The sequence below is a fragment of the Pteropus medius genome, unplaced genomic scaffold, assembly GCF_902729225.1.
Source record: "Pteropus medius unplaced genomic scaffold, Ma_sr-lr_union100, whole genome shotgun sequence".
NCBI classification, from domain to species: Eukaryota; Metazoa; Chordata; class Mammalia; order Chiroptera; family Pteropodidae; genus Pteropus; species Pteropus medius.
The window spans coordinates 26,696,713-26,720,572 of NW_024349801.1; the positions used below are offsets into that span (position 1 = coordinate 26,696,713).

A 23,860-nucleotide genomic window follows, 5' to 3' on the forward strand; every position below is an offset into this window, starting at 1 on the left:
ATATTTCCTCTAGCAATTTCTCTCTATTTAAAGGTCTCAGATCTGCTTTCACAGAACAAGCAAAAAGGATGAATTTGGAGCTGAAAGGCAATAAATCAATTACTGCAGAGGGGCAAATGTGGAGATAAAATGTACCTACAAGAAAAGAGAACTATAAAATTATAGGACATACAATATCTCTCCTGACCACAAAAACAAATAAAAATCCACTTAGGGGTTTGGATTATATGCTCTACTGACAGAAGAGGGCACTAATTAAACTATGAATCTTGTAAAACACTCCAATAACACAAAAATGAACAAGAAAAAGATTTTAAAGATCCATAGTGTTATTGTAAAAAATAAGAAAAGAAAATCTAACACATGTTAACTAAGAAAATTTCTTCTCAGAAAAACAACCATGAGGAAGAAAACCGTAAGACAAATCCCCAAAAGGAATTGAATATACTTATTCATTTGAACATATAATCACCTTAAATCAGAAATTTAAAACCTAAAAATAGAAATAGACTTCTTGGGGATGGCTGAAGAGTGTGAAAGAGATTAAGAAGTACATATTGCCCGTTATAAAAATAGCAGTGGGGTTGTAAACTACAGCATGGGGAATATAGTCAACAATATTGTAATAACTTTGTGGTGTCAGATGGGTACTAGACTTACCAGGGTGATCACTTTGTAAGGTATGTAAATGTCTAGTCACTATGTTGTACACCTGAAACTAACATTTTATGTCAACTATGATTGAAAAACAAGTTTAAAAAATTTTTTTTTAAAGAAATAGACCGAAAAGGGCAGAGGGTAGCGGGGAGTAGGGAGAGAAAAAGGTAAAGGAAAAGAGGGAGGAAGAAATGAAATGAAAGTTGATTGAACTCAGGACAGAAATGGAAGGAAAAGATATCTCAGAATTGAATAAATTACAAAGTACACAAAAAGAGAATAGACTCAATGACTATTTAATAAAGGGCATTGAATAAAATCAGGGGGGAAATCCCCAAGAGAATGAAAACAAAGAAATCATTTTAAAAAGCTAGCAAGAAAGTAGTGCAAATGAGAGGCAGGCAGAGAAGGAATAGCATTAGTTTTAGAGTCCCTGAAGAAGAAAAACAATACCAGTTAAAACTGAGAAACTCAATGGTAAAATATTAAATAAGAAAACGGGGACTAAGAGCATTTAAAAGGGTATATGTCCAAAGGGTGACCATTGAAACAAAATGGCAAACCAAAATACCAGGGGAAAAAGTTTATAAATTGAGACAAAAACAAGTTTATAAATACCCATCTTATAGAGAAAGACATACAACAAATAGGTATTTATATAGTATTTATTAATATTTAGTCACCGGAATTACAACAGTCCCCTTTAGGAAGCAACAGTTATAGGAGATTCAAGGAGGCATAGATAGAAATGCACTAGTAATTGGAGATTTAATAAGAATTCAGTTCAAGACAGATCGAGTGAACAAAGGAGAAACAGAAGACAAACAACGTGATCAGTAAGTTAGATCTTATGCATATTTTTCAAACTCTACACCTTGATGATAGAGATTGCATCTTCTGCTCAAGTGCCTTGGAGATATTCACAAAAATTGATTGGTTTAAGTCACCAAGAAAACATATCCATAGTTCCATAAAGCAGAAATATTACACTATCTGATCACACTGTAATAGAACTAGAAATTACTAACAAAAACAAAAATGTCAAAGGCCCTTCCAGTTAAAAATCTCCTATTAAACTACTCTTGGGTGAAAAGGAAAATACAAACTGGAGTCATAGGGAAAATAGTGGTAATTAAAATATTACATAGAATCTGTGGGGTACATTTAAACCCAGATCAGAAGGAAATTTATGGCATTAAGGAGGTACATAATGTCTTATTACTGAAGATATTAATATTGATACTCTTGTTAAGGTAATGTTAGCCAGATTTCTCCACTGTAAAGTTACTATTTTTCCCTTTGTAAGTAATATCTTGTGGGAAGATACTTTGAGACTATTCCTCGTTTTTCATCATACTTTTACCCACTATATTTAGCAACCATCAGTGAATCTTGCCTGCAGAGTTAGACCCACAAGCCTACCATTCACTTTCTGGCCCTTTAAAAAAACATTTGCTGACTCTGAGTTATTGCTGTTTGTAGGTGATATGGACAAATATCTGGAAAACTCTAGAGAATCAGTGTTAAAAAGAAAAAATGATAATTTATGTCCTATAACTCTGAATTTCTAGTAGAAGGAGAAAAGAAGTTCATGAGAAGGTAGGAAAGAGGATGCTTTAGATCAGGAATAAGCTAACATTATCTGTAAAGGGCCAGATAAATTCGTGGGCTCTGTTGTCTCTGTCATCACTACTGCTGCTGTGGTAGTGCTAAAGCATCAGTAGACAATATGGAAACAAATGAGCATACCTGTGTGCCATAACACTTTATTAACAAAAATAGGTGAGCAGGCCAGATTTGGCTGATAAGCCCTATTTTGACAACCCCTGACTTAGATTATGACAAAAGAAATGTGAAAAAGATGTCCATCCTTCCACTTTTCTTGTTTGTCCATACATCTCCTTTTTTCCCCCCAGTCTGCTTCTATAATTTATACCTTGCCTGCAAACACAGACCATGTGCTAATAATTCTCTCACATACACATTCTCACTCATTTTTATTCCTTAACATAATATGATTTTCCTGGGAAGTAATTCTTTACCTCAAACTCCAGATTAGGATTCAAGTTTTGGGAGAAGGAAGAAGATAATTATTATGTAAGGAGTAAAAATAAGAGAATAAATACATATCTGTATTTATTTGGAAGAGAGTCTACATAGAGAAAATGGAAGAGTTCCTTGAAGTGTGTGCTATTATACTGAAGCATAAGAGACAAAAGAAACTAAGATAGAGTAAAAATAGAAGCAGTTTCATAGGTGGAGATATAGTTTGTCTCCTGAGGAGTAGAAGAAGAAAATGCCAAGGAATTGGGGTAGTTGGAAAGAAGCACAATAGTAGCTAGGCACAAGTAAAAAAAGATTTAGAAGAACACTGAGTGATTAAAATGGAGGGAAAATGTGGGGCTGGTTGATTGAGCTTTCTGAAGTCAAATATTCATCCTTTTGCCAGCCTCTTTTCTCAGGCATAGAAAGAATTCTTCCAGTAAACATTTGCATTACTACATAACAATATATGTTAGTGTCCAATGTAATTCTTGGCATAGTAAATAAATTATATTAAACTTAGATCTGAAAAATCTTTTAATAGCCAGTTTGTTTCTGAACTTTTCTTTTATAATCCTTTCATTCGAACTATTTTAGGCCAACTACCCTTTAAACATTTTCCTCTTATCAGAGCTACAAGTACTACTTTCCAAGGCTATAAGGTTTTTTTCCTGGGAGTCTTTATCAGTGTTTTTCTAGATTATTTACCTCTAACCTATTGATAAAGAAGTTCATCTTCTAGCACTGACCCCTGGGAGGGAGAGGTGCTAGTGACAGTCATCAAATCTGGTAGAACAAGTCTCTGAAAAATGACTGATCTTTTTTCTCTCAGCATGACATAGGTATGACACCAGGGCCAGGGTCTAACTGTTAACTCTAAGTAAGAGTGGTTCACTGAGAAGATGCTTATTTTACCACTCATAATAATTGTGTTAGGATAATATACCAAAGACTGTTTTTTCTACTTTTAGACATTCCAGATCACTTTTAAGAAAAGGTTTCATTGTGTGCCAAATATTGTGTTCAGTAAGCAGTATTTAAAAAACAAAACCAAAAGACTATAGAGTATAGAGTTATAGAACATTAGAGTTGGCAGGGGCTGGATCACTTAGGGAATGATAACTGAGAACTAGAAAAATTCTTCAGAGGTCAGAAGTCTAAGAGAGAGATGACCAACCATGTAAACAGGACATGAAGTTACTTTGAAAGAAATGTATAGACAGAGTGCCAATTAATATTTTCTGTATTGTTCCCAGTCAGTTCATGCAGAATGTATGAACTGTATAATTGCAGAATTCCTAGTTTTCCTTTAAAGGCAAGAATTCTCTTCCTCCTCTTTATGCCCCTTGTATGTAATTGGTACTTAGAGAAAAGTCTGTAAATGAAAAAACAAATGCACATTTCACACTATTAAAAAATGTATAACTGATTGATCTGATACATGGTTATATCATTATGTCACTTAACATTTTCCTGTTTATAATTTTTGTTATTCTCTAAGAAAAATGGGTAAAGAATAAAAAATATTAAAATTGACAAAGACTTCTTGGACATATATCAAATACTTCTAACTTTTAAAGTGATTATTAAATAAATGAGTTATTGTATTAGAATTTGTATTTTTATATCAGCTTTTAATATCAGCTTGAAATTTCTATTGATCAAAATGTAGATGTTTTATTTTGTAGAACTTTCATGGCCTGTTTCCGAGGATTTTCGTTTTGTTTCCTTTTACTCTCTTATGATATATAGATGTCATCATTTAAATCCAGAAACAAAATGTAGGATAGTCTCATAGTAATTTTTGATTCTGGTGTTTTTAAGTTCTGCCTTTTTTTACCCCTCATTTTTAGAATTGCCAATGCCACTCCCATCCCAGGAGACTTGCTTCGAGAAAATACAGATGAGGTGTTTCCAGATGAACAGCTTAGTGATGGGGAGAATGGCATCCCTGTCGGTGTGTCACCAGATAAATTGCCTGGATCTTTAGGACACCCTCGTCCCCAGGAGAAGGATGTCTGGGAAGAGATAGATGTCAACAGAAACAAGATAAAGCTTGGGATTTGTAAGGTGCATATTTCTTGCATAGGAAGTGATATCTTTCTATGTGCTTATTATTATTCTCCTGTTGCTCTTGCAAAGTGTCCTGATTCTCAATTTCGAATGACAGGTAGACACAACATTCTATTGCTCGTTATTTCTATATTTATAATTATAATATTTTTGCTAATTTTGCCCATAACACCTGTGTATGGACACCAAACATTAATCTTCATCTTGTATTTTGTGGAAAAGATGAAGGCATTTTAAAAAAATAACTAAACACTCAGACTAAAAGAAGAGATATCTATAGAACAGAAGTTAATAGTCTTTCCAAATAATGTGAAAATACTCTGGGCCCTTCCTATAGTGTGGACCAATGGAGCTAAGAGTACCCATTCTGAAAACTGTCTCAAATGGAGGTGAGGGAGTGATGATTGGAAGTGGGAAGCATCAAACTGTTTATGGGTTGACAAAGTGGATATTGAACAAATGACATGATCTTCATTAGGATTATAAGCAGGTCCACATATAAGTATGGAGAGATAGATTTCTGAATTAAATGATTAATTTTTTAAAATTTATTTAAATTAGTTTTAAGTATACAGTATATTGGTTAGACATCTATATAGTTCATAAAACAATCCTCCCCAAGTGGTTAATTTTTAGTAATCTTGGGTCATATTATCCCCACATTTCTCTCTGATCTTACTGTTCCTTGTCATTTTTGTTTTTATAGATCAGATGAAGATAAATGGCATAGAGGGGCAAGTAATTAGAAGTCAGTCAGTTTTGGGTGCTTCCTATGTTTTTATAATAATTTAGTTGCAAAGGAGATTAAGTTTATATGTGTAAAATGAGACTTTGGGCTCATGCCTGTTAACATGATTGATAGAAAGTTGGGTAGTCATGCTTTATGAATGGGTAATTTATCTTGAAAAGAATCCTCTATGATCACTTCTGAGGAGCTTGGCCTGTCTTTGGAATACACACACACTCACACACACACACACACACACACACACTATATTGTTAAACTATATAATTTAAAAACTTGGCAGTATATACTTTCAGTTATGGGAGTCATTTGCAAAAGCATTCCCTGCATAGATGTGATATGCCGCTCTTTGGTTTTGCTATTTGAATAAACACTATCTGGACTAAGAGTAATCAGGAATAAGTAGTGAAAAGTCAAGGAGTTGGTGTCAGATTATTGTAATATCAGCTGTGGCTGTCTTTATGGCACCAGGAGCAAACTGTTCTTACAGTAAAAAACCTTTAGTTGTCAGCTTATATGAGTGTCTGTATGCAAGAGTGAAATGACACTTGACATAGAGTGTAAGTACTTTGGTTTTCTTTCACCCCATTATCACTACTTAATCTCTATTAGTTCTCTTCTATTTTTTAATTCTCTCTTTTTTAAGAAAATTACTCAAATTAGATTAGTGGTGGTGTTCTTTCATACAAGTAATGTTTAGTATGTATTTTTCAAAGATGTTTACCATTTCCTTGCATTTTTGAAAGTCGGGACTCATCTTCTTTCTTTCTGAAATATTTTCTTTAGAAGTTCCTTTAGTTGAGGTCTTTTGGTAGAGGACTTTCTCAATTTTTACTTAACTGTGAATGTATTTTTTCAGCCTCATTCTTTAAAGATAGTTTATGGGTTCAAAATTTTTGATTGACAGTTATTTTTAATCTGGCTTCAACTCTTGGTGTTCAGAAGTCTGCTGTTACTCTCATTGTTTTTTTTTTTCTTTGTAGATGATCATTCCACCCATTCTCCCTTCCCAGCTACTTTTTAGCTTTTCTCCCTGTCTTTGATGTTCTGCATTTTAACTACAGTGTGTCCAATCATTTATTTCTTTTTGTTTATCCTGCTTGGGATATCTTCTGAGGACCTTTAATCAGAATAGATGTCCCAGACTTCCCTTTCTTACCTGACTACTGGTATAAAGTTTAATTATCCTAACAATTGTGGTACTGTAGGCATTTGTCCTTAGGTAGCCCCACCCCTTTGTGCTGTCTGATGCTCAGCCTCCTTCTGCCTTGCCCAGCTCCTTACTGTTGAACACCAGGTTTTCTTCTTCTTTGTTTTTTAGAGAAGGAGCATGGCAACTATTTAGGCTTGGCAACCTCTCCTACCTTGTATGAGACCACTTATGTCCCAAAGAGAATGCCCTTTCCAAGTTTTAGTTTAGTGGACTGGGGTCCTGCAGGCATCTAGTTAGACATAATACCAAAAGCTAAGGTTGTTAAACATATTTAGATAGTTTATCTTTGTACCAAAATATAAAAAAATGAAATAATACTGAAACTGCAAATAAATTAAGAAAACTCATTTAATAAAGGGTTAATAGACAAATTTGTAATGAAGTAAACTAGCTCAAATATCCTAATTTTTGAAAACACATCCTAGTCATTTGCTTTCAATATATTGAAAGGCTTGCAATAAAAACTTCAGTGTTTTTTCTTCTTTTGTTCGTTCATTCGTTCATTTGTTCTTTTTAATATTTTGTCTAGGCTGCTACTGAAGAGGAGAATAGCCATGGTCAAGCAAATGGTATTCTGAATGCTCCAAGCCTCGGTTCACCGATTCGTGTCCGCTCAGAGATTACTCAGCCAGACAGAGATGTTCCGTTGGTGCGAAAGTTACGTTCTATCCACAGCTTTGAGCTGGAAAAACGTCTGACATTGGAGCCAAAGCCAGATACTGACAAGTTTCTTGAGACTTGGTATAAAAGTTTTCCCTTTTTTTTTTTTAAAGCAACTAAGATACTTTTTAAAAAATTTTTAAAATCTATTTCTATTACGTAAAGTCTTTTAAAATAAACTGCATTTTTGTAGCATTGATTTGATTAATCTCTCATCTTCATCCATATTTTAAATTATCATCCTGATTCTTGATGTGAATTGTCTCCTAATATTGTTATAAACTCTATAACATAGCCTTTGGCTTTGGGAGTTGAGCAGTAGGAGCAGGTAACTTCATAATACTAGATATAAATCAAACGAACAATTTGGAGTGATTTTGTTTGGAAAGTGCTCTCTTTTATTGTAATGGAGAAGATGCAGTATAGTGTTGGAGAGGGCAAGAAGGAGGGGAGTACATGAAGGAAGGAAAAAGTAATTTATACATAGGGGACAGGCAAAACAATTCAATTTAATGACGGCCTTCTGTGTGAGTAAGTGCTGTAGGAAAAATAGGCGCGGGAAGTTTATCATTCTGCACAGAAGGGAAGGTGGAACTTAGAAAACTATGGACATTGGGAATGACTTTGTAGTTCGTAGTTATGAGGCCCATTACCCTCAACCTTTGATAGCAGAAGACAGAATGAAACTCAAAAAAGAATTTGGGATGTATTTATGAATTATAGAAGGCTTTAGTAATATTAAGACCTGAGTGACTTTAATAATAGTAACACTCTTTCATCTGTATCCCTGGTGGCTACCATTAGCTATGAAATATTAGGTTAGAAGGACCATATATTTGACTAACATAGTAGTTACTGTGTCCAAAGACAATTCAGCCATTCTGGTCTAGTCTAGTCTTAAACAGTCATTCATATATGTCTATTTTTTCTCACATGGTAAACTCATGGTAATATGTGCTTAAGCTTGTATCTACACATTGATCAAAAGGATAGACTTGGATTGGGGCAGTATTTAAGCATGAGTTATGGCTAAGATTAGGAATAAATATAGAAGCAACAGGGATAAAAGCTTAGTTTGCTAAAGAATTAGTCTAACAAAAGAATGGAAGTAAAAAGAGCATCCATGCTGGGGAAAGAGCTGAGAGATAAGACAGAGTTGAGAAGACAAGTAATCTAAGAAAATGAACTCAAACCAGGACCTAGAATGATGAGAGAACAGTTGAAGAAATGGAAGCACCTAATTACAGACTTAAGGAAAGAAAAAAAGGTATTGCTTAAACTGCATCCCTACAGATGAGATCAGTTCTCAGAAACCAATGCTGCCAGATACTACCAGTCACACTATTGCCTGCTTCTCAGAAAGCAGAGAGATTTATATACAATGTCAACTGCCTCTTAATCCAAGAAAACTGAAAATATACTTCCCTCAAATCACCATCACCACCCCACTACCACCATGTATGGAGTTCTGCGTGCTTATTGGGCCAGGTGTGGTTGGCAGGTACAGTACCTTCTCCAAAGCCCTGCCTTTGGAGGAGTGTTCTTGAATGAGTGTACATTTACATACATCTCTAAAGACAAAACAAAGGCAGAAAATATTTGCCTTATGTATACTGGCTTTTTTATTTCTTTTCTTGGGACTTCTGGTGAGGCAAAAGCCCCTTGGGTAAGTTCTTCTCAGTCTCTCAGAGAATGCAGAGGGAAATGTGATTGAAATGGCAAAGCAAAGATGAAATGGATCATACAAGGCAACCCAGTTAGGCTTCTCTCCTGCCCTGCAGCAAGAGAGACATCTTCCAAAACAGAATTATGACAGGTGAAGAAGAGCATTATTAACTTTCCTTATGCTTTATCTATACTTTCTCTCATCTGTGTATGAATGTTAGTTCTGTATAGAGCTTATAGGTTATATAATTTTCCCCTTGGACAATCGAGTAACTTTTCTCTGTTTTCTTAAGCCTGGAGAAAATGCAGAAAGATTCCAGTGCAGGAAAGGAATCTGTTCTTCCTGCTCTGCTTCATAAGCCTTGTGTTCCTGCTGGGGCCCATACTGACCACATCTGGCACTATGATGAAGAATATCTTCCAGATGCTTCTAAGCCTGCCTCTGCCAACACCCCTGAGCAGGCAGATGGTGGTGGCAGCAATGGATTTATAGCTGTTAACTTGAGCTCCTGCAAGCAGGATGATTCCAAAGAATGGGTGATTGTGGACAAGGAGCAGGACCTTCAGGATTTTAGAGCAAATGAGGCTTTAGGTCATAAAACAACAGGAAGCCCTTCTGATGAAGAGCCAGAAGTACTTCAAGTCCTAGAAGAATCACCTCAAGATGAAAAGCTCCAATTTGGTCCTTGGGCAGAAAATATTCATTTAAAGAAGGAAACCTCAGGTGTGATCTTAGCACTTTCTGGAGAATGCCCTGCCACTGCTGCTTCAGAACAGTATACAGATAGGCTAGAACTCCAGGCTGGATCTGCTAGTCAGTTTATTGCAGCAACACCCACAAGTCCAATGGAGGCGCAAGCGGAAGGACCCCTTACAGCGGTAAGACATTTGTTCCTGTCATTTTTCTGTTATCCATTCAAGGTGCTGTTAAGAAAGGACTAACAGTTGGTCAACTAAGGTTCTTCAGCAGAGGTCTAATTTTGGCAAATGGCTATAAGGAATGATGTCTGCTAACTAAGTTGTATAGTCAGTCTTCCAATATGAAATTTCTCAAAAACTGAGGTTTCCTGTCAGGACAGCAGCTCAGTGTACAAAAATATCATTATAGCCTAATTTTAGAGTAACATTGATAATTAGACCCCAAGATCTATCTATTTTTGTGTGTATATATAAGATGATTAAAAAAAAAAACTTGTAATTCTAGAGATTTTTAATTTCTACATTACAAATATGGTGAGGAAGGCATATAGTTAACCATTCATGGTTTCTGCTTTATTCGGTTGCTACGTCTAATACTTTTTTCCCCCCTTTCTCTTTTGTAATCACCTGGAAATTGCTCATATTTTACATTCTTCTTAAAAACAATAGTTTTACAGCTTTGATTTCCATTGTTTAATATCCAGAGTCCCAGCCTCACTTCCAGAACTTTTGCTTCAGTAGGTCTGGAATAGAGTAAGTCCAGGAATCTGCATTTTAGCAAGCAGCTGAAGGTAACTGATGCAGGTCTTCTGCAAAGGAACATTTTGAGGAAACTTTATTCTCAGTTTGGGCATTCTCAGTTTGGGCATCAGCCTGTTGACACTTGTTTTTAGTGAGCAGTGCTGCCCCCTGCGACTGTGTGAGCAGCAAGAGCTCCAGAAAATCCAGATATGAAGGCAGTAAGGAACTGTGTATATAAGGCTCAGCCACCAGCAGGTACAGCTGTCCTTACATGGGTGGAAGTACCCGGTGTCCTTAAATTCCATAATCATCTAGCAGCCCTCTCTTCCAACTCACCAGAAACAACGTTGTTCTCCAGGCTGAAATGTTTTCTATTAGAACACAATTTCTCATGCAGGTGTAAAACATTGAGAAAAGATAACAAAATTTGATTTTGTGTACAGCTCTGTAGGAACTTAACTGCACTTTAAAATAGAGAAATAAATTCCTGCCTCATTCTTCATCAGTTAGTTGGTCTTTCCTTCTTTCCCAGGACTGTTTTGTATAGTTATACAGGTTGTTTACTGCGTGCCTAGCCAAAGGAGCAGTTCGGGCTGAAATCTAGCTCAAATTTTGCTAGCCAAACTTTATATGGGGCTGTTTCCTCTTCAAAGAGCATCCTTTTCAAGTTGTACAAAGGTACCCTGTGGATTAGAGGCAGGTCTTAACCACTTCCCTCCCTTCCCTGTATCCCTTTTTTCATCCCACCTTTTCTCTTTCCATTCCTTCTCAGGTTTTGTTTCTTCTTTTCTTTGATTCTGTTATGCTATGTACTGACCATTGTTCAAGCATTTTTTTTTTTATATAGCATTCTGGTGTCCTTTCCTTCATAAAGGTTTTCTAAAGCCTTGGCTCGATTTCTCCTAGTATTTTTTGTTGTCTCCCATCAATACTGTCCTGTCCACAAAGATTGTTCTCATGGTTCTCTAAACACCATCTGAAACATTCTATTACGTTGTTGAAAGACTTGTATTGATATATTTGATATTATAAGTTTGACCTTATTTTCAAGTATTCTGAAATATTTTTCTTAACTGAAGGTCTCTAAAGAAATGTCAAGTGCATCGCTTTTTTTACTTATGTCTAAGGTATTAAACTTACTATTTCCTTCATTATGAGGAGCTTGCGATAAAAATACATTTATCTTGATTCTCTTCTTGAGGCTTAAATTCAGAGTGTACTTTTATAAAGCAGATGTTATCACTTCCTTAGCTTACTACAGGCACATTAAATAAGGAATACTGCCAAGTAGTCTTTCCAGATCTCTTGCAGCTCTGTATGCTTTATCTTGGATGATATGATAAACCATATTACTGTTCTAATTGAATATTTTAAATTAAGACATATTTTGATAGGAAACAGTTTGTTAGTCTGTATCTTTTCTCAGGCTTTTCTCTTTTTTTTTTGATGATGTGAAGGTAAAATGTACTGAGTTCTGGTGTGAACCCAAATAGCCCACCTGGGATTAACCCGACAGATCCTCAGGATACTGCTTCCATTCAGGAGCTATTCCAGAATATTAGTTAGGTGTTTTCTCCCTGGTCTGGGCTTAGGATAAGCTTTACATTTTCTTAAACCTAACTCTATTCCTGACACAGCAGAGAAGCAGATACAAACAACTTATCTGATTCTGGAACCATACCGATTTCTTGGTGTCCTTGGACTAGAGATGAGGTCTAAGCAAAATCTCCCATGACAGTTCCAAATTCATTTTACTTTGAATGCAGACCAGTTATTATGGTTTTCCTAGAACTTAATGGGCATCATTAAGTGATTTGACTTATTCAATTTTTTAAAAAAGCTGTTTTCCTCATCAGTTTATGTGGTTGACATTTTCTGCCTCCTTACATGTCTCTTTTAACAACTGTGAAGATGTACAAACTTTAGTTACCTTAAAAAGGACATTCTTATTAGATATTAAAAATCTTATTCAGATGGAATTGAAATGACCTTAGTAGAAGGATAATAGAATTTCATTTATTACAAGCTTGACCTTTAAAAATTAAGGGTAATATGAACATTAATAAACATTTTTATATATCTTTGCTTATAGGAAGATATAATATTCCTAACGTTGTCTGATTAATAGAATTTATGGGAAATAACAAAATGCATGTAAATTTGGAATTTTTCAACTTAAAATAATTTGCCAATAATTTTTCCTATAATCCTGCATCTATTCTGGCAGGAAATAGCTGGCACACTCAAAAGAGCTTGGAGAGAATTTAATCACAGGAACTTTTTACAGATGTGTAGGTGTAGTTAAGAGGAGGAAGAGGGACTGTTAGTAGAACCTGGTGAGAGTCATATCTGTGGGAGTGGGGCCGTGTGACAGGAACTATGGCCAGGAATGGTGGAATGTAGCCACCACGAAACCTGCAGTTCCTTGGGGAAGAAGCAGAGAGAATTGATACCTAGATCTTTTTCTCGTCAAACTCTCTGATTCTCTGTTGGTACTGCCCATTGGGCAAACCCAGAAATGAGAAGGGAAGAGAGCCTGGATAATGCAGTTTGTAGAAATCAGTCTTCCAGAACACAGAGGCTAAAGAAAAAGCAGAGGTGAACCTCAGAGGGGACTGTGCTGTACAGTTCCTGAGTAGGGAACTTGTGTGTCATACATTCTATTTCAGAATTTTTCATTTTAAGTATGAATTGGGCAGATCTGGTCAACATCTGAGTTCGTCTTATAAATTAGAATTTTAGGTGTTAAATCTCAAATCCTGCATCTTCATTTATATTCCACATTATTACATCTTAACTTTTTTTCTTTTCTCTTTCCAGATTACAATTCCTAGACCTTCTGTGGCATCTACACAATCAACTTCAGGAAGCTTTCACTATGGTCACCAGCCAGAAAAGAAAGACCTTCATCCTGTGGAGCCCACTGTGGAACTTTACTCTCCAAGGGAGAACTTCTCTGGCTTGGTTGTGACAGAGGGAGAGCCTCCTAGTGGAGGAAGCAGAATAGACTTGGGGCTTCAGATAGATCATATTGGTCATGATATGTTACCCAATATTAGAGAGTGTGACACATCCCAAGATCTGGGACCAAAAGACCTTCCTGACCATAACAGACTGTCAGTGAGGGAGTTTGAGAGTCTCCCTAGAGAAACTGAAGAGAAAAGCATTCTTCTAGGGTCAGATAATGAAGATGCAAAGTTAAGTAAAGGGCAGCATTATATTGAGATCGCTCCTCTCCCAGGAGATTTGGTAACTGTGGAAAGGGATCACTCAGCTACTACTGAACCTCTCGATATGACAAAGTCACAGACTTTTAGTGTGGTGCCAAATCAGGACAAAAATCATGAGATAATGAAGCTTCTGGCAGTTGGAACTTCAGAAATTTCTCCACGAGTCATTGACCCACATGTTGAAGGACAAATAGGGCAGGTGGCAGCAATGCAAAAAAGTAAGATATCTAAAGATGATGGCATCAAAAGCGAAGACTTGCCAGGTCATCAAGGAGACCTCCCTACTTTTTTGCATCAAGAGGGTAAGAAAGAGAAAATTGTCCCTAGAAATGGAGAACTATATCATTGTGTTTCAGAGAGTGAACACTGTCCCCCACCTCGGAAGGATGTGGTTAGGTCATCCTTCATAACTAGACACAGCCGAATCCCTGTTTTAGCACAAGAAATAGACTCAACTTTCGAATCATCCTCTCCAGTCTCTGCAAAAGAAAAGCTCCTCCAAAAGAAAGCTTATCAGCCAGACCTAGTCAAGCTTCTGGTGGAAAAAAGGCAACTCAAGTCTTTCCTTGGGGACCTCTCAAGTGCCTCTGATAAATTGCTAGAGGAGAGACTAGCCACTGTTCCTGCTCCCTTTTCTGAGGAGGAAGTCTTCACTCCCTTTTCAAGACTGGCTGTAGACTCCCCACTGAGCAGGTCAGCTGAAGATAGCTTTCTGTCACCCATCATCTCCCAGTGCAGAAAGAGCAAAATTCCAAGGCCAGTGTCATGGGTCAACACAGATCAAGTGAATAGCTCGACTTCATCTCAGTTTTTGCCTCGGCCACCTCCAGGAAAGCCACCCATGAGACCTGGAGTAGAAGCCAGGTAATGTTATAAGCTTTCCCTATGTTAAGTGTGTAGCAATATTTCTGTTTCTGCTTGACTGAATATATCAGTAGTATCATTTCTTTGTTGCCTGCTTCTTCTGATCATCTACTTCCTTCCCTGCCTTTACCAAGCCTCATAGCACAGTGTAGTAGAAGGGGTCACATTGATCCAGGTTAATTCTTAGCTTTCCCACTTTCTAGCAGTGTGAACCTCAATTTCTGAGCTTAAGCCAAGGAGTCGAAATCTAGAGAGTATTCGACTAGATTTCGAATACTAAAACTAGACACAGCCGAATCCCTGTTTTAGCACAAGAAATAGACTCAACTTTCGAATCATCCTCTCCAGTCTCTGCAAAAGAAAAGCTCCTCCAAAAGAAAGCTTATCAGCCAGACCTAGTCAAGCTTCTGGTGGAAAAAAGGCAACTCAAGTCTTTCCTTGGGGACCTCTCAAGTGCCTCTGATAAATTGCTAGAGGAGAGACTAGCCACTGTTCCTGCCTGGTGGTTTTGGGAGGATAAAATAAAATAGCGTACATCTAAAGCTTGCAGTACTTACTAGCATGTAACAAAGGTTACTTCTTTTCCAGTCTATTTTAACTAGATACTCAGTAATCTAGCTTTGCCTAGTCAGAATCTCTTAACAGATGTCATTATGATGCCAAATTCTAGTAAAGAATGCATCATTTGATGACTGGACCCTGGTAGCAGTGCTGTTTTTTCTGATAATAATGAATTAAACAAACAGAAATCCTATAGAAGATTCCCCCAGGTCCGATGATAGATACAGTTATATATAGTAGAGCTTCTGCTTTAATATTTACTGTATGATATACTTGATTATTGAATATTCTCATGTATTGTTGACCATAGAGTGATTATATTTTGAAGAAGAGGGGAAAATGTTGAGAGGTGATGAACCAGTTGAGTGTGCTTTCCTTAGAGCCATTACTCACTTTCAGAGTAGAATGATCTAAATTGTTGAAGAAGAAAAGGGAAAGCTCTTCTAACAACAAGTGAAAATCAGAATACATTAACATGAAAACTGTAACCTGTTCTAGATAGGCCTCTACCTGTTAAAAGGATTTCTGAAGTATATTAAAGTGAGATTCTATCTGTATCATTACCCAGCAAAACTAGCTGCCCTTATCTAAAGTAAGTTTGGTTTTGACTTGCCATAGGGTTTCAGGTTCAAGGTTAACTAAATATTGGATTTGAAGTGCCAGCGAGACTAGACTTCCACAGGAAGAATGGTGAGGAGTAAACAATCATTTAGCTGAGACATTTTAAAAAGGTGACTCCATGAGCAATATTTACACATCCCTCTTTTTTTTCTGCTTGGCAACCATGCTTAACGGAGATGACATATCTGTGGCTTGAGCTACTTTGGACTGCAACAAACAAATCTTAATTATTATTTAGCACTTTATGTGTCCCTTAAAAGTAACACTTGGTAACTAAATCAAGCCTGTGGCATTATGCCAGATTATTACAGAGTTGACCAGATTGGCACTCATCTGGGAACTCAGATGGAACTCAACTTTCCCACTTAGGTCCTGACACAGAGGAATTATTTTATTCATTTCTTCAAATTTTACTATTAGAGCCATGAAGGTAGGCTTATACCAATGAGTTTCATGCCATTTTTCAGAATAAGTAGATGGTGGGGAAGGAGGAGGAAAGAAAATTCAGAGGAAAAGTTAGTAACTTGTTGCTAACTCATGATGATGATGATGGCTGTTTATTTCCCTGAATCCTGTATGTACTGATAGAACCTTGGAAATTCTTCTCCTACTTCCTTCTATAAGGAGTGGCATGTCAGCAGTTTGAGGTTTAAATTCTTAAACTGAATGAATTTTCAGCCAAAACAGAAAGACACTTAGGGCTAAGAAGATATGCTATTCATATGAATACTCTCTAGATTTCGACTCCTTGGCTTAAGCTCAGTTGCCAGTAAGAGGGGCAGTCAGTCCCCAAACCCAGCTCTGCTGTTTTTAGGGGTAGAAACTGAGGCCCAGAGAAACCAGTGGCTACTCTTTTCTTTTGGAAATTGTAAAAAAAACCTGAAATATACTTTTATCTGTAGTTCCTGCCTTCTCCCCCTCCCTCTCTCCCTCTCCTGTGCTAACATGCTAGAGACATTTTAATCTTAAAATCAGAAGAGCAAATATGCTGTTGGAGGACGGGAACTAACAACATTTAAGTGCTTCTGAATGGCAGACATCCAACTAAGTACTTGTGTTATTGCACTTGGCTACTCAGTAATGCGAGATTATAGTATTCTCATTAAAAGCTAGGAGAGGTTAAATAATTTGTCCAGAGTGATACAACTGGTATGTGAAAGAGTAACTCTGTATCCTGTGTTTCCTGATTTTAACTCTTATCATACGCATTATGATTTGGGATGTTTGAAATGAATTACATGAATTAGACACATTTGAAATGAATTAAAATGAAAATAATTCTCTGTTCTTTTAAGGCTCCGCAGATATAAAGTCCTGGGGAGTAGCAATTCCGACTCAGACCTATTCTCCCGCCTGGCCCAAATTCTTCAAAATGGATCTCAGAAACCCCGGAGCACTACTCAGTGTAAGAGTCCAGGATCCCCTCACAATCCAAAAACACCACCCAAGAGTCCAGTTGTCCCTCGCAGGAGTCCCAGTGCCTCTCCTCGAAGCTCTTCCTTGCCTCGCACTTCTAGTTCCTCACCGTCTAGGGCTGGACGGCCCCACCATGACCAGAGGAGTTCATCCCCGCATCTGGGGAGAAGCAAGTCACCTCCCAGCCACTCAGGATCTTCGTCCTCTAGGAGGTCCTGCCAACAGGAGCATTGCAAACCCAGCAAGAATGGCCTGAAAGGATCCGGCAGCCTCCACCACCACTCGGCCAGCACTAAAGCCCCTCCAGGGAAGAGTAAGTCAGCCAGTAAACTCAGCAGATAGGAGCCCGGCTGCATCTCTGTGAAAGATGTGAGATCTTCCTCCTAAACCTGATGCATGTGTGTCCCCATACTGTCTATTTAAAAAAAAAAAATCAGTGTTGATTTTCTCTTGCAAAAGAAATATGATAAATTATTTATAAGGAGACATAAATATATGATAAGGAATTACTAAGGGAGGCAGCAAGCAGATCAGGAGTCAATGCCTTTGCATAGGAAGGGGCAATCTAGCAAATTCAAGGGGGAGAAACATTAAATGAACTCTCAATTTTTGGCTGCCTTTGTAGGATTGATAGTTGAAGGTAGGATATGGAATGGAATTTTAAGGAATCTGGCCTACTTCTTTTTAAGGCTCTACTCAAAGATTATATAGCAGAAGTGAAACTTCTCATTTTAATATTTTCATTCAAAAGTTCCCAACTTTGGAGAGTCAAAATTGCTCTGATATTAAAGTATATAAAAACTCTGTTGCTGGGGAGCCAATGCTGACATACATTTGACTTGTGTGTTTATTTAGTGTATTGAGAGTTCACACCTTTACTTTGCCTCATTCCTAGTACCCTCCCTGGGTTTCACTTTTTTTTAAAGTTACTGTTTCTCACCTGATCCAATCTCTCTTATTTTAACAATACATTTTGATATGCTTTTAGCAGCACATGCTGAGAATTTCAAATCCAGTTACTTTTTTTTTAGGCCCCTAATATTTTTCGTTGGAGCACCATATTCTCAGTATATTTTTATTGTGAGACATAACTGATGAAACTTAGGTAATGAAAGGAAAAGTCTAAATAAAGCAAGTTTACAAGGTTAGTGCTTTAGGGAGAGAGGGACAGAGTTGGGGTTAATACCCTTTAAGATAGGAGAACCTTCATCCCCCACGTTAGTTTCCTTCTTGTGGAAGGAACGCTGACCAGAGTAGACCTTGCTTCCTTAAGTCTTCTAGGTACCAGCTATTTCTAATATCCTCCAAGATGATACCAAGAAAGTACAAAGCTGTGGAATGTGACTTTATGCTTTTAGAGGTTTAGAAAGCAAAATAGAAATTAGATGTTGTTGAGGCTTATAATCCTCAGACTTTGTATTTTATACATTTAGCCAATAAGGAACAAGTATCTGGGGAAATTAATTTAGATTCAGTATTTATCTTCTAATATTTTATTACCTGCTCCTGGGCTTTAGTTTGAACATTTTGGGCTTCTTGACCCGATTTCCGTATAATCTCAATTTATAAAGCTGTAAGGAAGATCATATTTGTTCTAATCTCACTCTTCTGCTAACAGGAACCAGGCAAAATTAAATCATAGTAGACTTTTTAAATGGGCTCTTTTATACTCTGTAGGTGTTTTTTGTGTTGTAAAGACCTTATTAAGGTCAGGTAAAATGGTCGGCTTGTTGTTGAAATTTGCCTTCTAGCAAACATCTGTGCTTTCTCTTTGACCTTGTTATTTGCTGCCAAACCTAATATGGTTGAATTGGAAAACGAAAAAAAAGAAATATAGTTCCTTACCAAGTGAACATATTCTAATGCTGCATTATAGCTGCCCTGAAGCTGCACTGAACTTACCTTGTTCTCTTTATCTGTGTTGAGCTTTTTTTTTAAAAAAAGTCAAAACACTATTGAGGTATATTCGGTCTCCCATGAGAAATGTAGCATAGTGTGGAATCTTAATTTCTCTCCAGTTTCAAGTACTACAGAAGAATGCAATAGATAAGACATATTTGTTGTTTACCTAAAGCAACTGTAATATTGGAAGACCGATCCTTCTGTATTATATTGTATAATAGTTGTTGTAACACTACTTGCATGTCTTCATGGTAAATTATATAAATATTTATAAATAATAGAGAAACATATGCTTATATAAACTTGTTCTTTCTCATTCTCCATTTGTAATTTCAATATCACAAATGGTAAAATTCCTTTTTATTGCGTGCCTCGCATACACTTGGGCCTTGCCTAGCTTCATTTTCTGAAAATATGTTCTTGGCATGTGACATATCAGATTCTTTTTGCCTTCCTTGTGTATAATGCAAGAGTTGGCAGTCTTTAACAAGCCAAGATAGGTTAATTGATTTTCATTTTTAAAAGATTTTAATAGGGGGAAAATTACTGGGACGTGCTTGTAATACTGGTTCAAAGATTTGTCATGTTAATCACATAATTTTGTCCTTAATGGTTAGAGTGGATAAACTGAGATGATAATCATGGGTCTGACATAAATTTATCTAAAAAAATTTTTTTTTAATTATTATTTTACTTTTTCAGCCTCACTTTTTAGGGGGTGGTGGGGAAGTAATCTACAATTAAGAAATTATCTTTTTTCTGTCATATTAGCTAAATTGTACTGAAAGTAGCCAGCTTTAAATCCTGACCCCTTCAGTCAGAAATGTATTCATGGTAACCATTGGACAAGCTGTTGAGGCTACAGTTGTGGTGTGTGTGTTATTTTCTTATTGGCATTTCCCTGCTAGCAGTCAATATTGACAATGATGGCAACATGGCTACTTAATGTTTTCTCTCTCAGTTCCTTCTGTTTTTCTGCAACTTTTTCACTGTTGCCGTCTTTTCTAAATGGCACTGACAAACTCAAGATCCAGAAACAGCCTCATTGTGTAAGAATATTTTATTTTGCAACGTAGAGGAAAGAGTTAACCAAAGATGTTTCTGCTTGATACTTTCAAAAGAATACAGACTATATCTTATATATCAATAGGTCCACATAAACGTAGTTTTTTTTAAGTACTATTTTATATAGAGATTTACTTTTATGGTTTTTAAAAGCAGTTTGTGCTTTTAAATGTTATGTGTCTTAGGCTAAAATTAGAGAAGTTGGCAGCCCTGAGGAAAGCACTTTGGCACAAGGATTTTTGTTTTTGTTTTATTTTAAAGTATGATACAGAGAACAAGTTTTGTTTTTAGTTCATTTTTTATTTATTTTTTAGTGATGGCATATTTCAGATTTCAGTGACAAGTATAAATCATCCAAGTAATTATAAACCAGTTTGGTTATTCTACCTAAGATGAGGGTCATGACCATTAATTAAAGTCAAGCCAAACTATACTAAAAGTATTATGAGGCAGAAGTTAAAATTATCCTTTGAAAATTAAGTGCCTCATGGTTTTCTTATCACAAATTACTGGTTACCTAGTCACACTTGCCCTTATTTTCTGTGTCTAATCTCTGGAATTACTTGGGTGGAACAGAAGATGGTTTAGTCCCTTTAGGTAGCATTCTTTGTAAATTATGCTGCCAAATCTCCAATATGTACAGATTGGTCAAAATATTAAAATTCCTCATTGTAATCTTTTGCACAGCTTTAAGGCATTTAACATACAGTGAACAAAGAAGAAAAATTGGGTCATATCAAATTTAACTTTAAAGCGCAGACTCTAAACACTTTTAAATGGTAAGTCTTAGGCCGGCAGTGTTATTCTCAACTTGGTATGAAAGCTGGCCTTGCCAACGGTGGCATAGCTACATTTACTGTTTTTTAAGTTGCATGTTGTGAAGTGAATATTTTTTGTAAAAGTTGCCAAGTTAATCAGATCCTAAAGAAGTAGCAAAGTGGTAATTGAGACCCACTGTTTTATTATCCACTTTATATTTTTTGCTTTGAAATACTAAACAAATCTTAGCTGCTTATTAAGGCTGTGGACTAGTTGTGCAGTTATCTCTTTCTGTTTAGCTCCTAGCCACTATGGGAACTTGAGGTTCTTTGTTAATCATCAGAGATTCCTTCCAGGCCACAGATTTGTATGTGAATGTTTCTATGGTTATACTCAAATCTACAAGGAAAAAGTGTACATTGGTGCATGTTTTATAAACCCAGACACAGATAGTTAAAACAATAGTTTTTCTACACCCAGTAGATTTGAATTAAAAACAGATGCTTTTTCCCCAAGAGCGAAGGATTCTTTGTTCTAGGACCTACATTCTTAATCTAACATAAGGAATTGGTGATAGGAAAAACAGGATCCTAGTGGCTTGGGAAAAAAAATGCATCTTACTCTAGCTATTTGAAATATATTTATTTGTAGATAAGTCTAAATTTTGTCTTGGAGATCAAAGTTTTCACATTTTAAAGCTTTTTTCATTCCTTTATATCTATCAAAACATGGCATATGTTAGAGAACTGTTTCTTCTGTCATGCTTATATATTTTGGAATTGTTTGCATTCACTCTCTTAACATCTGCCCATTTCTGTTTATGTGCATTTATCACAGATGTGTGTTGGGACTTTGCCTAAAGGGAGAGAGATTTTAGCACCTGTATCACTGAGGGATAGAATGGTTGACAACTGCATTGTTTAACTTTCTTGAGTTTGTTTCTGTAGACCATTAATTTGCAGAATAATTAGTTACCTCTGTTTTAATACAAAAAGTATTACAGGATTAAGGCATGGAAACCACTGTGCTACGTAGTGCTTACATGTCAATATTGGGGACCCAAGTTTAGAAACTATAGGGATATAATTAGACTGTAACTTAGAGAAGGGAATAAGATGGTTCTAGTCTTCAGGCTAAATAGAAGGATGTAGTACATGGAGAACCCCCAGGTGGTTGTTAAGGACATTCCATTTCCCTGTCGTCATCCAACAGAACTCTGGTGTGGACCTCAAGGAGGTGGAAGTAGTATAGAGACATCATTGGGTATTCTCAGTAGTTTGGCTATACCTCTGGAATTATGAGAAATTTAACCCCGTTTTGGGAACCAGAGGAATCTATTGCCAGCATTGCTAGAGAGACCTGCAGGAGGTATATAGGGAATTCCTGTAGTTCTTAGGTAACTCCAGGACATGGCATAAGGATCCCTATTTGTGTAAAGGGGAATTTGGATCCTGCATAACTTAATTACTAAAAATCCCTGGCTAGACATGAAATGATGACATTAACGTCTTAGCCCATCAATGCATTTTCTAATTCACTTGTGATTATTGGCTGCGGCTTTTAAAATGTAAGCTTGATATTTAATTATTTTAGGCAAATTTGGATCAGAAAATTAAAGTATGTAATAAGATCAAGATCTCCTTGAGCTTATACACAATCTCAAGACACTGAATAGCCAACTATTACCATTCATTAAGTAATGATTTGAATATATCCTTAGACTTTGCTAGATCCTTGGTCTTAAAGAGACATGTAAAAGAAGTGAAACTTTAACCGGGTCTGCCTCTTTAATTGAAAGTGATAGTATGGGCATAGTATGTATCACTGGTAATGCTAACATGTCTCTCATATACCCTAGGCCAGCAGTTCTGGGTTCCTTGACCTAGGGAATAGGATTCAAGAGGCAGATCCTTGAGTCCATATGACTATAGAATTTACTGATGACATAATTTTACACACTAGCGATGGATAGGAATTTCATTTCAGTGGTTTTATATTGTTTTATATTGTGTACAGAAGTGTTCACTCACCCAGTTAAAAATATTGAGTAAACCAAATTTTTGGTAAACTACCCTTGCCATATAATGCTTTCCCCCTATAGCATAGTTTAAATCCTTAAAATTTCATGCACAGCACTTCAGCATACCTGGAATCCCTCTGGGTGTTCTTCACTCACTCACAAGGGTAAACTTGAATGTGATTTATTTTAGGGAGCAACCCAGGGAGGAGGAATCCCTTGGGACTTTTTCAAAACTATTCTATTACTATTCACCAGGTAGGTAAATCAGTTCAGTAAGGTAAAAAGGATTCAGAAATACAGATAGGAAGATAATTGTGCCACTTGGGGCTCTGAAACTGACTTGGGTGAATCAAAGAAGAAAACAGATCAGATAAACCAGGCTTGAGCCCCTTTACTTCTTTCTCATACTCAGCCCCTGGTCTCCTTCCTCCTTTCCTAAAATAGCCAGAACCTATTTCATTAGGCCATTTACTACAAGTTAACAGCTTTTAGGAAAAAAGAGGGAGGGGAAACACCTAGTTTTACTTTAGATATATTGAACATTATGAACTATTGGCAGCTGTTAGATTGAACCACATACCAGAACTCTCTTGTCAAGCAATACCAATTCCAGTTTTCTCCCTTGTCTTCATGAAATCAGAGTGATGAGAAATTGCTCTTTGAAATGCCTCCAAAGGTATTGTGTCCCTTTCCCTTCCAAGCAGCCCTCTTTATGCATTTTTGCTCAGGCAACCAAGGACATAGAGTATTGGCAGAAACATGGAGTGCTTTTGTATAGGCCATCTGTACATAAAAGTGTAATTATTTATTTAATTTTCCCATTTGTATCATACTAAAGCTTTGTACAGTGTTTTAAGTTCTGTTTTAAAATTATTTTGTATTTTATTTTTATAATCTAGTAATAAAATATTCATTCCGCATGCAAA

The 23,860-nt window shown here is 36.5% G+C and overlaps 1 protein-coding gene across 4 annotated transcripts in view; it reads left to right on the forward strand.

Annotated features, from left to right (window-relative positions):
- The window catches only part of TTBK2 (tau tubulin kinase 2), a 117,588-nt gene extending 93,728 nt beyond the window's left edge, over positions 1–23,860 (forward strand). For 3 of the 4 annotated variants that reach the window (XM_039888373.1, XM_039888372.1, XM_039888374.1), the window contains 5 exons: positions 4,554–4,770; positions 7,261–7,472; positions 9,350–9,935; positions 13,317–14,590; positions 17,068–23,860. In XM_039888373.1, the coding sequence (XP_039744307.1) occupies positions 4,554–4,770; positions 7,261–7,472; positions 9,350–9,935; positions 13,317–14,590; positions 17,068–17,530 (2,752 nt within the window). In that variant the 3' untranslated portion in view covers positions 17,531–23,860. Of the gene's footprint in view, positions 1–4,553; positions 4,771–7,260; positions 7,473–9,349; positions 9,936–13,316; positions 14,591–14,907; positions 15,136–17,067 lie in introns of those variants that run through there. The other variant, XM_039888375.1, reaches the window with a different exon arrangement.